At 40.6% G+C, this 14,087-nt stretch overlaps 1 protein-coding gene across 1 annotated transcript; it reads right to left on the bottom strand.

Moving 5' to 3' along the window:
- Positions 1-4,615: 4,615 nt before the first annotated feature.
- On the bottom strand, positions 4,616-13,809 carry LOC119772128. Its single transcript, XM_038268430.1, has 8 exons — positions 13,778-13,809; positions 12,554-12,716; positions 10,827-10,991; positions 7,410-7,512; positions 6,939-7,313; positions 6,495-6,845; positions 5,137-5,225; positions 4,616-5,036 (listed from the first exon to the last, which is right to left on the bottom strand). The coding sequence occupies exons 1-8, from the start codon at positions 13,807-13,809 to the stop codon at positions 4,935-4,937; spliced, it is 1,380 nt and encodes a 459-aa protein (XP_038124358.1). The 3' UTR covers positions 4,616-4,934.
- Positions 13,810-14,087: the final 278 nt, after the last annotated feature.

A 14,087-nucleotide genomic window follows, 5' to 3' on the forward strand; every position in this document is an offset into this window, starting at 1 on the left:
TTGATAACTATATTGTTTTACAGTACAGTACAGTAGTTATTTGTAAAAAAAAAAAAAACAGACAATAACGTTTATACCGTACTTTTATTTGTTTAACAAATGCTTGGGCCTGTAAAAAGTTTGTGTTCCTTGATTTCAATGTTGTATGGAGTGTTTCATTGTATAATAACTTTAAAAAAATAAAGGTTTCTACTTCACGGATTTCATCTATCGCGGGTTCTTTTAGGAACATAACCCCCACGATAAACGAGGGTTTACTGTATTGATATTTTTATTGCTTTGCACCCTGTATCGCCGTTTCCCGCTACGGCTCCTTGTCTCTATCATATTTGCCACTCTGATGATCCATCCTGTGCTGGTGGAGTGGAGCCTCCTTGAGGAACAGCAAGCGAGCCGACGCTTCTATTTCAGCTCAAGCAGCGCATCAAAAATAACAGCCTTCCAGCACTGGAAATTTAAGGAGCATTTCATTTACATCTGTGAAAATGGCTCAAATTTAACCGTGCAGTGCAAGAAGTGTTTGCCGGCTATCAACCTGAACCAGCTTGTGTTAGTCTGCAAACTGCATAAATGGTAGAGCCTGGGGGAGGAACAGAAAAGAGTATGGCCCGATGAGAGGAGTCTGAGAAAATCTTACATGCCTGGTGCTGGCATCTCTTCTTGTGGACAACCTGTGATCGTCTGTCAGCAGTTCCCTCTCAGCTTAGTGCTTTTTTAAGGTCCACATTCAGTTCTCAAAAATTAAATGTTGAACATGGGTCAATACTCATTAAAACCTTAAAATAATCAAAAAGTAATCAAAAGTAATTAGTTACATTACTTTTTAAAAGTAATCGAAAAAGTTACACTACAATTACATTTTAAACAAGGTAACTTGTAACTGTAACGGATTACATTTTTAAAGTAACTTACCAACACTGATTTTCAGGCACTGTCTTCACTACATTTGCCAGATCATCATAAAGTTCCCACATATATGGAGCTCTTCGGCAGTAGGCAGTGTAATGTCCAAGACCGTGTTTGGTTGAGCTGGCCTTGAAAGCGATCACTCCTCTTAAGGTCAGTGTCTTTCCTTGGAGAGCCACAAGACAGGGAAATTCACACAAAGGAAATTCAGTTGTGTTTGCAAGGTCAGTGTCAATCCATGCTATTTCTCCAATGCTGTAGCTGTGAGTAACACTTCCAGCACAGAGCATTTTTCCCTGAAGGACTGGCTCCTGTTTTGAATTCAGCTGGACACTCTGATTCATTCTGCAGTGGGCGTAGGCAGGGAGACTCTGGTAAAGAGAGCCCGTTTTCTACTGCAATGTCAAGGTGAGAAATGCCGGAGTCCACCAGGACAGAGAATTCAGGAGAAAGAAATGGTTCTTCCCTTGTGAATTAACTGCTTTCTTGAGAAAAGTGGTTAGACCTAATGGTGCATCTGGTCACATCTTCTTCCACCAAGACGTTCTGACAGTGGACAACAACTGCTGTTGTTGAATAACTACTTTCCTTTCCAGCATGGGGCAACCAAGCCACTGTATAAAATAAGTAGTCTTATAACAGTGGAAAGTACAAAAAAAATAATAATAATAAAATAACAATAAAAACACGTTTCCCTAGAGATCTTTGCCAATTAGCATGAATATATAAATAATCTAATAAGAAGGGGACAAGTTCCCGTACCGTCAAAACAATTTGAAGAATGGGATAAGATGCTGTCTAAATACATTTGGAAAGGGAAAAAAGCAAGAGTTAAATACAAAACTTTACAATTAAAAAAGGAAAAAGGGGGCTATGGGCTTCCATGTTTACGAGAATACTTTTGTGCAGCTCAGTTGAAACCTTTGATATGTTTATGCTGTCCGGATTACACTGCGGGATGGAAGAATGTGGAAGGGGAAACAGTCAAAACAATACCGATTAGAGCCATAATAGCTGACACAAAATTACAGAACAAAATTAATTTGGCAGACGAACCTATAACACAAGTAATGATATCTGCATGGAACGAAGCTATTAGAATCTGTGGCTCAGAAAACGCCTCTAAACTTTTAAGATGGTGCGCTTATGATTTGGATTTCATCCCAAATCAACATGATGACAGATTCAAGAAGTGGATTTCAAAGGGCCTAACTAGTTACTATTCTTTTGTCCACAAGGGGGCGTTTCAATGCTTTGAGACCTTGAGAAGAAAACATGATTTATGTGCAGATGACTTTTATAGATTTTTACAGGTTAGAAATAATTTTAATAAAGATCTAAAAGTACAGTTACATAATCTTAGTTTTGTGGAAACGTTTATATTACTAACCAAATCAAAATCAGGCAAAATTATCTCCAGGTTATACGACGCCATCCTGCGGTGTAAAAAGGACAGCACTGTTTATATTAAAGTGAAATGGGAAAAAGAAGCCAGCCTGTCGATTTCAGAAGAAGATTGGGACCACATCTGTAAGATACCTTGGACAATAACAAGATTGAAGGTTTGGCGTGAATTCTGCTGGAAGAATATTATAAGATTTTTCATAACCCCAAAGCAGAAACGATATCAGGGGAGGGGTGATACCTGCTGGAGGTGTGGAAGGGATGGTACCAATCATTTCCATGTTTTCTGGGACTGCCAAGCCATTCAGCAATATTGGTCAAAAATCCATGAACATTTACAGAACGTACTCTCAGCTAAATTTCCTTTAACTTTTCAATGCATATTTTTTTGTAACATCCCGGTAGACAAACTGAACCACAATGATCAGAAACTTCTGTTCATTTTAAGGCCCTCACAAGAAAATGGCTTAAACGGGAACCTCCAACAATCGATGACTGGATAAGTGTAGTGAAAGAGATGTATGCACTGGAGAGACTGTCTTTTGACTTGTCTTTTTCCATCAATGTGCAGAGAGACACTTTCTACAAGATATGGTCAAAGTGGACAGAATATGTCAAACCTGTTATACCTGAGTTTTCTTTATAAACCTTACTGTCATTCAGATTTATGGTCTAATTTGATTTGTGATGTCAATTATTAGTTGATATTCAGGCTGCCCCGCCACTCCCAGTTAAGTTTTTTTTTTTTGTGTGTGTTCGGTTTTTTTTCTTCTCTTGTGGAAATTAGAAAACAGAGAAAGCATGTAAAAATATGAACATAACCAGTATATGTATATAATTGTATTGTAAAGTGCTTTCTCAATAAAAAAGGGGACAGACAGGCTCGGTAATCTTAATAATGACACTGATTTATCAGTAGAAACATTTTAAAAAGACTTCCCTTCTTTCCAGTGTTGGCAGTGAGATATAATTTACTTTTGTCCCAGACTAAATTACTGACAAGAATTTACACGATAAAAAGTGGCCTGAAACAAAAACAGCAGCAGGTGAAATTAGTTGTAGATGTGTAATAAATGTAGTTGGTTGTGATCATCACCTGCAAGTATAGAGAATATAGTTTGAATCGGACATGCAAGCAGCACAAATGACCGTTTTAACGGCACAAACGAAGCACTAAAAAAGGAGAACACTTTGGTTCAAATCGGAGCTTAATGGGGGGATGGTGACGTCACCGGCCTAAATTTTAATTTATTATATCTTAAAAAGTAAAGCAGCACAAATGTTGGTTTTAACGGCACATATCAGCACAACGAAGCACTAAAAAATGAGACCACTTTGGAGCAAATCGGAGCTTGATGCGGGGATGGTGACGTCATCAGCCAAAAATTAAAATGATTATATCTTAAAAACTAAAATAGCACAAATGACCGTTTTAAACTGCACAAATCAGCACAAACAAAGCACTAAAAAAAGAGACCACTTTGGTTCAAATTGGAGTTTAATGGGGGGATGGTGACCTCTGGATGACCTAAAAAATTATCTTTAATATCTCTTAAACAAAAGTAGCACAAACAATATTTTTTTCTGCACAAATCTGCACTAACGTAGCACTAACCATTCAGTCTATTTAGAGTTTTTTGACGTGGGTGGGGTGTCAGCTTCAAGCATCTCTCGGATTGGTTCTTGCGCGCTCAAACCGATGGCACAAATATCTCTCCATATCTTTTTACATCTTGACCAATCAGCTGAGGACCCAACAAAATGGCCCAAAGCTTCTAGACGCTTTTCAATTTTATCCCAAAGCCCCCAGTCAGCATTGGGCCCTTCTGACACAGCATACAGCATTACCATATAAGGTGATGCTGGAGCCTCTCTGGTGTTGGCTGACTTACACAGAACATGAACACATATAGAAATTAACAAATATAAGTTATTTAAAACATGAAATAAAACTAAAAGAATCAATCTTTAACAAAACCCTTGGGATATTTAGAAAAAAAAAGCATAAAAATTCCTGTTAATTTTGAAAAAACAATTTGAAGCTCAGAAAAAAACAGTGAAACCTTTATAAAAAAAAAATACTTAAAGCTTAAATGTTGAGGGAAGTCAGATTAGTGAGAAAAAACAAGAAAGACCTGAGGCAGAATCCTGAGAAGGAAAACCAGCGAAGGGAACCAATTAACACAGATTATGCGCAGATTAACTTAAAATCTACAAATTAAAGAGAAAAACTTTCTCAAATTAAAATAAAAAAATAAAACCAAAATACAAAGAGGAAAAAAAAAAAAAAACAATTCACCAAGAAAGTAAACATAAAGAAATGGACCCTTTATTGAAAGGGTAAAAGGGAAAAAAATCAGGAACTGAATATGGCAAAACTTTACTGACAGAAAAACCGAGAAAAAGAAAACCAAAGGACAATAGATCATGATAAAAGAAAGCTTTCCCAAATATATACAGTCTAAATCAACACAGCAACATGTTGTATTCATATCGTGTGGATATTTTAAGACAGTAATCTAATTGCATAGCAGTAAGCAGATTATTCACAATTACTGCACTTCTGAATGACAAAAAGTATATTTAATCCGAGGAAAAAGTAAACAGGTTTCATATTTCTTAGTTTATAATTCTTTCTTCTCCTTTTTGAAGACTCTCCCATCAGACTGCTTTCTCCACTTCAGGGTAACTCCACTCACTCCGTTCTCTGCAAGTTTGTTCTGGAGCTGTAGGATAAAAGTGGAAGACATAAACAACTATAATTTCAAGATTAAACTGAATTATTCATTTGGAACAAAAATTAGTAATTACTTATTTCAAACCTGCCTTTGTCAGGATTTTCCCTTTTAGAACAGGGTCCTCCATATCCACCGGGTGCTTGAAGTGAAATCTAAGCTTCACTACCTGTTTTACCACTGATTTAAAATAAGGGACAGCAGTAACAAAAAAAAACAAAAAACAAAAAAAAACATAAACAATTGACAAATACTGTCATATTATCAAAGCTTATCCTTGAACTCTGGAACAAAGACCTCACCTTTAATTTTTATTTCTTTATCTCAAGTTACGTCACTAACAAAATAACATAATCCATAAATTCAGTAAATGATGGATTTTGATTGCAGGTTAGATTAGAAAACAATTTCAAGGAAATCATCAGTTGCACTCCATTATTTTTCCATAGCTTGCCTTCAAATACTCAAACAAAGATCTCCCCTTCACTTTGCTCATCTCTAAGCTCTAACTGTTATCTTTGGATGAGCTGCCAGGACCGGCCGCTGCTGTTCCAGTTGCTGTGGCTGTGCTAGGACCTGTTTGTTTCTGAAACTAATGTTGACAACTAACAGCTGGCCTCTAACTGTCTTTATACTTGCAGATGAAGGCAGCCTGGTTGGCAACAAGCTAAGCTTAAGATTTAATTTGAGCTTACAAACACCAACAGCAGGTGTCTGGAATAAACTATGTTAGCTTTAATAGAACTTTGTAAGTATTTATCTTGATTCACCTTTTGGGAAATAAATAGTGAACAGCTGCCTTCCCTAATCTATCTTTTTTCTTTTTATTTCTTCTTATATACATACATATATATATATATATATGTATGAACATATATATATATATATATATATATATATATATATATATATATATATATATATATATATATATATATATATATATATATATATATATATATATATATTATATATATTTATATATACATAAATGTTTTATGTATATATTTATGTAAATGTTTTATTCTATTCAATTAACCTCTGTAGTCCAGCGTACACTTATTCTGTATTTTTAAATCAGTTTTGAGGAGTTATAGCTATAGTTATAGCTTTTATTTCTTTTTATATTTGGATTTTTCATTGTAGAATGCTTACTGTTGTGTTTTATTTAGGTAGACAATTTTAAGATCTGTCCAGGGACAACAGATGAAAAAATAGCCTTTTGGCTAATTGTGGTGTATTTTTTAGGAATGCTTTTTAATGTACACTGTCCCTGTCAAACAAACAAATAAATAAATAAATAAATAAATTAAAAAATGTGATATATTGGTTTATGATTTTGGGGTAACATAAAGGCTAGATATCAGGACAAAAATAATATTCATCAGAATTTGCCTTCCTTTGAAAAGAAGCTTCTTATTTTTACTTTGGATTGTAAAACACACTCACCACTATCATAACAGACAAATGGTAATCTTGTTTCACAGGGTAAAAGCTTCCATCTCCCTGAGCTCCCAGTAGATGTAGCACCACATACGACTGTCCTCAAGTTCAAGCGAACAACACCAGAATCCCAGTTGGTAAAGAGGACGCTTCTCCGGTCAGACCAGTGATGATCTGGATCTCTATATAGACCAATCCATGGTTCGTCACCATCAGCTATCAGGCTCTGGACCTGCTGGTCCTGTGTGACATCTTTTATGGTGGCCAGGTCAATAAAGTTTTCCCTGCAGTGGATCTGAGCATTGAACCAATTCATTGGTGTATTCACATAAACATAATCAGGGTCCGAGCGTGAACCTGTTATGACGACAATAGAGGATAATGTTAAGTAGATGTTCTATGACTTACAGTAATGCTTCAAAGAATGTGTCTCATAATTGATAGCTTTGCCTGTGTAGCACGAAAATGGTCGATTTTCTGTGCAGTTATCATCAAACCAACTCCCAGAAGCATATGATCCCACACAAAAGTCATCGGAATAATGCCATGATGGTTGATATTCTCTCCAGTTTCTGTAGTCAGCTCCAATCCCAGTGTAACCATCAGACCATTTCCAGTCGATTTTACTGAACAGACCAATCCAGACGTCAGAGCTGTGTCCAGCAGATGTAAGAATGTTGATAAGTTGGTTCAGTTCCTTAGAATTTAGGATGGTGGCCAGGTCTGTGTGCTTCTGTCTGCAGTAGATCTGAGCTTCATTCCAAGTCAATGGCTGATTAACAAAATAGTACTGAGGAATGACACAGGTGGAGAGGACCACGCAGTCTGGAAGATAGATTTAAAAATCTTATTTTTCATCATTCTGTGTCACTTTACGGAAAAGCTTTTAATAGCGCCAGACGTAAAGATGAAGTCACTCACCTAAAAGAAACAAAAATCCCAACAAGATCTTCTCCATCATGATGCTGCTCTGAGGACTGCAGTAGAAGTTGCTGATGCTATGATCAGTCTCTGAAAAGACTGTCTGTTTGATACATGGGTAATGTTCTTTTTTCACTTCCGTGCAAACCTAGATGCCAGAACTTCCTGTAGTAAAATGATATGTAGAAAGGGTTGAGTAGATCTGCAAAGTCTGTAGGCTACACAAAGATGCCCCTCTGCTTGAAAACAAGGAAAACCACAAATGACACGACAGCCTGCTAATATTACATTGAACCATTTCTTTCCAAAGCAAGTTTTTACATACATCGAGCTACAGGTGCTGGTCATAAAATTAGAATATCATGAAAAAGTAGATTGATTTCAGTAATTCCATTTAAAAAGTGAAACTTGTATATTATATTCATACATTACATACAAACTGATATATTTAAGATGTTTATTTTGTTTAATTTTGATGATTACAAATGACAACAAATGAAAATCTCAAATTCATCATATCAGAAAATTAGAATATTGTGAAAAGGTTCAAAATTGATGGCCCCTGGTGCCACACTCTAATCAGCTAATTAACTCAAACCACCTGCAAAAGCCTTTAAATGGTCTTTCAGTCTAGTTCTATAGGCTACACAATCATGGGGAAGACTGCTGACTTGACAGTTGTCCAAAAGACGACCATCGACACCTTGCACAAGGAGGGCAAGACACAAAAGGTCATCGCTAAAGAGGCTGGCTGTTCACAGAGCTCAGTGTCCAAGCACATTAATAGAGAGGCGAAGGGAAGGAAAAGATGTGGTCGAAAAAAGTGTACAAGCAAGAGAGATAACCGCACCCTGGAGAGGATTGTGAAACAAAACCCCTTCAAAAATGTGGGGGAGATTCACAAAGAGTGGACTGCAGCTGGAGTGAGTGCTTCAAGAACCACCACACACAGACGTATGAAAGACATGGGTTTCTGCTGTCGCATTCCTTGTGTCAAGCCACTCTTGAACCACAGACAGCGTCAGAAGCGTCTTGCCTGGGCTAAAGAGAAACAGGACTGGACTGCTGGTGAGTGGTCCAAAGTCATGTTCTCTGATGAAAGTAAATTTTGCATTTCCTTTGGAAATCAAGGTCCCAGAGTCTGGAGGAAATGAAGAGAGGCACTTCATCCACGTTGCTTGAAGTCCAGTGTAAAGTTTCCACAGTCAGTGATGGTTTGGGGTGCCATGTCATCTGCTGGTGTTGGTCCATTGTGTTTTCTGAGGTCCAGGGTCAACGCAGCCACATACCAGGAAGTTTTAGAGCACTTCATGCTTCCTGCAGCTGACCAACTTTTTGGAGATGCAGATTTCATTTTCCAACAGGACTTGGCACCTGCACACAGTGCCAAAGCTACCAGTACCTGGTTGAAGGACCATGGTATCCCTGTTCTTAATTGGCCAGCAAACTCTCCTGACCTTAACCCCATAGAAAATCTATGGGGTATTGTGAAGAAGAAGATGCAATACACCAGACCCAACAATTCAGAAGAGCTAAAAGCCACTATTAGAGCAACCTGGGCTATCATAACACCTGAGCAGTGCCACAGACTGATCGACTCCATGCCACGCCGCATTGCTGCAGTAATACAGGCCAAAGGAGGCCCAACTAAATACTGAGTGCTGTACATGCTCATACTTTTCATGTTCATACTTTTCAGTTGGCCAACATTTCTATAAATCCTTTGTTTTTATTGGTCTTCAGTAATATTCTAATTTTCTGATATGATGAATTTGAGATTTTCATTTGTTGTCATTTGTAATCATCAAAATTAAACAAAATAAACATCTGAAATATATGAGTTTGTATGTAATGTATGAATATAATATACAAGTTTCACTTTTTAAATGGAATTACTGAAATCAATCTATTTTTTCATGATATTCTAATTTTATGACCAGCACCTGTATATCATGGACACTCTGATGTTTTTTATTTTACAAATCAAATATTGTCAGATATTTCAGAGCAAACTTATCTTGACAAAGCTGCAATACTTAAAACTTTGTTTAAATTTTGTAGTGTACTTCAGTAAAACAAAACAAAACAAACAAACAAAGTTGGTCTGAAAACCTCCTAGAGTAAATATACTATATCGGGAAAGGAGCCGCAAATGGCTCTTTGGACCCTTCACAATGGCTCTTGATAATAAATATTATGAAAAGGGTCATCTAAATCCAGATTTGAGCTGTCACATATCATCATCTCTTTAAGAAAATGTCTCTATCCTCTTTTTAGTAGTGTTTTGGTTATCTCAATTGCAAAACCTATCACTAGAATTAAATTTGTGGTGATGTGGACCAGGTGTTCTTAATTTTTTTGAGTCGTGATCCGCAACTTAAACAGGCACTGCTGTCCACCACCCCCCCAACACTGGGAAACAGCCCATCTTTAATTTTAAACAACACTGTTTTTCTGAGAGGTTAAGTGGGGGAAAAAAGATTCCTGGAAAAAAGTGGAGATGTTTTCAGCAACTGCTGAATGTGATGATTCAGCCTGCTTGTATGAACAGAGCAGCTTTATTCTTGGCTTTATGTCAGACAGGGCCACACAGAGATCACTCGAGAGGAGTCAAGATCTGTATTTTTTTTTTTCATGTATGTCAGTGCAGATATGTGGATGCAAATGGAAACAGTACATCAGTTGCAGCTTTTGACATTGCTGTTACTACTGACAACCAGAAGTCTCTGTTTTTTGTTTTTTTGGTGCCCTGTTGTGCTAATATAGCTCTGGGAATAGATGACCCAACAGATATGCTTTCACATGTAGACCATTATGGCCACAAGGTTCTGCTTGGTATTTGTATATGAAATTTTAATGAAAATTATTTTGGGAGTAATTTTGTATACAACGGAGATGGAAAGGAGCGCATGAATGGAGAGAAAATAACTCAAAACAGACAACGCAAAAGATATACAGTAACTCCTAGAAGTTTACTTCCACACTTGTAGATGAAAGAAACAGAGAACATAACAACAGTTTAAAGAAGACAACTAAAGTAAACATCAAGAAAGAGCTTCAAGACCAGCTGGTATCCTTAGATATCAAACTGTGTGGAAGGAAACACCTATGGGTATTAAACAATATTATACAGGGTGGTATAAATCTGTAGCTATGGCTTAATACTAGTATCTAGTATTAGTGTGTATCAATGGGCATCTGAAATCAAACTCCCATGGTATATTTTCGTGAGGATACTAGTCTACTAAGGATTTAAAAAGCTTCTTTAGAAGGATGCTTAATAGCAGGTGTGGGTGACCCCAGACCCACCCTTTAGGGTTCATGACTGATAAAGAGATGAACCTGACCCCAGATATCCAGAAGCAGTCCAGATAACTGGGACACAAGGAGGGCAGACAAAGGGATGGCTGCACTCACCAAAGAAGGGCAGATAAGAGCAACCAGAGCCCGACCCCCGAGGGCAAAAACTCGAAATGGCCTAGTCCCTGAGGGGCCAGAGAACTTAGTGCCTAGGTCGCACAGGGTCAGGGCAGCGAGCTCCGCCACAGGTCGGTTACACTCAAGGTTGACCCGGATGAGAGCCTAGGGGCCAAGGCCCGGGGGCACACCATGCCCAAGCAGGGACCCCACAGGTCTAGGAGGTTCAGGTCCAGCCCGTCAGCCACCAGGAGAATGAGAAAGCCCCGAAGTAACCAACCAAATACCTAGATAACCATCAGTGCACCAGCAGACCCAAGCACCTCTGATCAGTGGAGAGCATAAGAAGGGGTAGGAGACAAGTCCTGGTAATGAGAATTCTTTAGCATTCATGTATATAAAGCAGTCTGTAATGTGAGATCAGAGGAGAGGTTGAGCAGGCAACTTTGATGATAGATGAAGCACAGTGAAGGAGGTGGCAGCCTTACATGGCATATCCAATCGTACTTTCCCGACGTGTCGTCATTTGGGTACTACTTATCAAGACTTTGAAGAAGGCTGCTTAGTTGACATGCAATAATTTTTTTCATAGTTTAAATTATTTCATAGTGCTCCATGAAGTCCTCCAGCTTCGGGGGCATTGCAATGCTTCCCCTATTCACTCGAATAGCCCACCGCTCCAGCTCACTCTAAAAGGCTGTGACCTTGTTGGGATCCAGGGGTTTGCCCTCCAGAGGGCGACGTGGATCCCTTTCTGTGGGTTTCTGTTTTTCCTGTTGGGATCCAGAGGGTTGCCCACCAGAGGGCGCCGTGGATCCTCTCCTGGGAGCTGGTGCTCAGCGCTCAGCTGATTCCCATCAGCTCATGATTAAGCTCTCCCCATATAAGCTGGGTGAGAGCTTCCCTTTGAGCCGGATTGTTGTCCTTGCCATGGTGGCAAGCCTGAGCCAACCTGCCTGTTTGAACCTGTAAGTCTGAACCTGAACCTGTACCTGAACCTAACCTGCTCTATCCTCTCTGCCTTCCAGGGCAGAACCCTGTGTGTTTCTAATAAATATTGGACTTTATCCTGCCTCTCTGTGTCCGTGAGTTCTGCACCTGGGCTAGTAAACCTGCCACATCATGACAGAACAATCCGGCCAACAGACTAGCCCAGCAGACCCAACGGAGACATTCCTGAGGATCTATAAGGGGGAACCGACTAACTCCACGGAACCTCACTGGACGGTTTCGTTCCGTTGATGGCTGGAGATTCTGACCCGACTGGAGACCCCTGAGCCCGCTCTGAGCCGTCTGGAGACCCCTGAGCCCGCTCTGAGCCGTCTGGAGACCCCTGAGCCTGCTCTGTGTCTTCCAGAGATTCCTGAATTGGAGCCACAGTCGGTGGTTTCCCCTGTTCCTGAAGTGGAACCGCAAGGGATGGCTTCCTCTGTTCCTGATGTGGAGCCACAGTCGGTGGCCTCCTCTTCTCCTGATGCGGAACCGCAATCGGCGGCTTCCGGTGCTCCTGATTCAGAGCCGCAGTCGGTGACTTCCGGTGTTCCTGATTCGCAGCCGCAATCGGCGGCCTCCTCAGTTCCTGCAGAAGCGGAGGCGGCGCCCTCCTCGGAGCTTCCTGCAGAAGCAGAGATGGCGTCTTCCTCGGAGCTTCCTGCAGAAGCTGAGACGGCGTCCTCCTCGGAGCTTCCTGCAGAAGCAGAGACTGCTTCTTCCTCTGCGCTTCCTACTGAAGCGGAGGTGGCGTCCTCCTCCAAGGCCCCTGCAGCTTCTGAGACTCCGGTCCTGTGGCCGGCCTCCGGAGCGTCTGCTTCAGCTCCGTTTCCACGGCCGGCCACCTGAAACTCTGCCTTGCTGCCGGTCCCACGGCTGGCCACCTGAAACTCTGCCTTGCTGCCGGTCCCACGGCCGGCCACCTGAAACTCTGCCCTGCTGCCGGTCCCACGGCCGGCCACCTGGAACTCTGCCTTGCTGCCGGTCCCACGGCCAGCCACCTGAGACTTTCCCTGTCCTCGCCCACCCTGTTTCTGAATTCTGGACCATGTTTCTGTGCCTGGCCCTCCTTGCCTGTTTTCCCCTCTGCCCGCCCTGGGTGGGTTGTTTTTTGTTTCTGGTTTTTGGGCGTCTGGTATCCGCCCTTAAGGGGGGGGGGTACTGTTGGGATCCAGGGGTTTGCCCTCCAGAGGGCGCCATGGATCCTCTCCTGGGAGCTGGTGCTCAGCGCTCAGCTGATTCCCATCAGCTCATGATGAAGCTCTCCCCATATAAGCTGGGTTAGAGCTTCCCTTTCAGCCGGATTGTTGTCCTTGCCATGGTAGCAAGCCTGAGCCAACCTGCCTGTTTGAACCTGTAAGTCTGAACCTAACCTGTACCTGAACCTAACCTGCTCTGTCCTCTCTGCCTTCCAGGGCAGAACCCTGTGTGTTTCTAATAAATATTGGACTTTATCCGGCCTCTCTGTGTCCGTTACTTCTGCACCTCGGCTAGTAAACCTGCCACATCATGACAGATACCAAGGACATTTGCATTTGGGCCTTGTAGAGACAAGTTAAATGTTTTAGTTTTACAAAAATGCTGGCTAAATATGGAAGGCTCACAACCCACTTTGGGTCTGTCAGATAGTCATAAAGGGGAGAATTAAAGTCTGATGAAAAATATGTGGAACCCTCAAATCGTTCAGAGCATCATTAAAGCTTTGTCATAATAAAGTCACCTGACCTCTGTGTGAGAGAGAAGTGCTTTGTGTTCTGATGTCATTGCAATACAGAATGTGGCAAAATGTCTGCTTCCAGTAGTCTGGATTTGACGAAATTAACTGAGTTTAAGTTTAACTGATGTTTGGAGAACATAACAAAGCTCTGGCTCGAGACACCTTCCAGCAAGTGCTGTCATGTGGATCACGCAGTGCAGAAATTTCACATCGGAGGCTACCTCCACAAGGGAGGCCCTCAAACCTTTTCTTGCCCTTGCATAGCTCCAGCTCCATCCGTGCACACAGATGCACAGCTATTCCATTTCAGCCAATAATTTTGTTACTGTTCAAAAGTGCATGGTTCCTTGATTGATGAACAAATTTTTGTGCATTTTCATTTTGTAGTTGTAGTGTACTTCACAAAGGCCAACAGCTGTGCCTTTCCTTACATATCTGTGCACTCATCAAGTTGTAGGGAAAATCTTCCACATTTCATGACTCTTACAATGACTTGATCTTTAATGTCATTTCTTGAGTGTGATGCCCCACAGTATCATTTGACAGCAGAAAGG

Source organism: Cyprinodon tularosa, unplaced genomic scaffold (assembly GCF_016077235.1).
Source record: "Cyprinodon tularosa strain WSP-4 unplaced genomic scaffold, ASM1607723v1 ctg70, whole genome shotgun sequence".
NCBI lineage: Eukaryota > Metazoa > Chordata > Actinopteri > Cyprinodontiformes > Cyprinodontidae > Cyprinodon > Cyprinodon tularosa.

Bases quoted from the DNA above. Each gene is read 5' to 3' on its own strand.
- LOC119772128 (XM_038268430.1), bottom strand. From the start codon at position 13,809: ATGGAGCTGGAGCTATGCAAGGGCAAGAAAAG. The intron at 7,513-10,826 runs GTGAGTGCAGCC...TGTATCAAACAG, and splicing joins CTCTTATCTGCCCTTCTTTG to ACAGTCTTTTCAGAGACTGA. The intron at 7,314-7,409 runs GTGAGTGACTTC...TCTATCTTCCAG, and splicing joins GGGATTTTTGTTTCTTTTAG to ACTGCGTGGTCCTCTCCACC.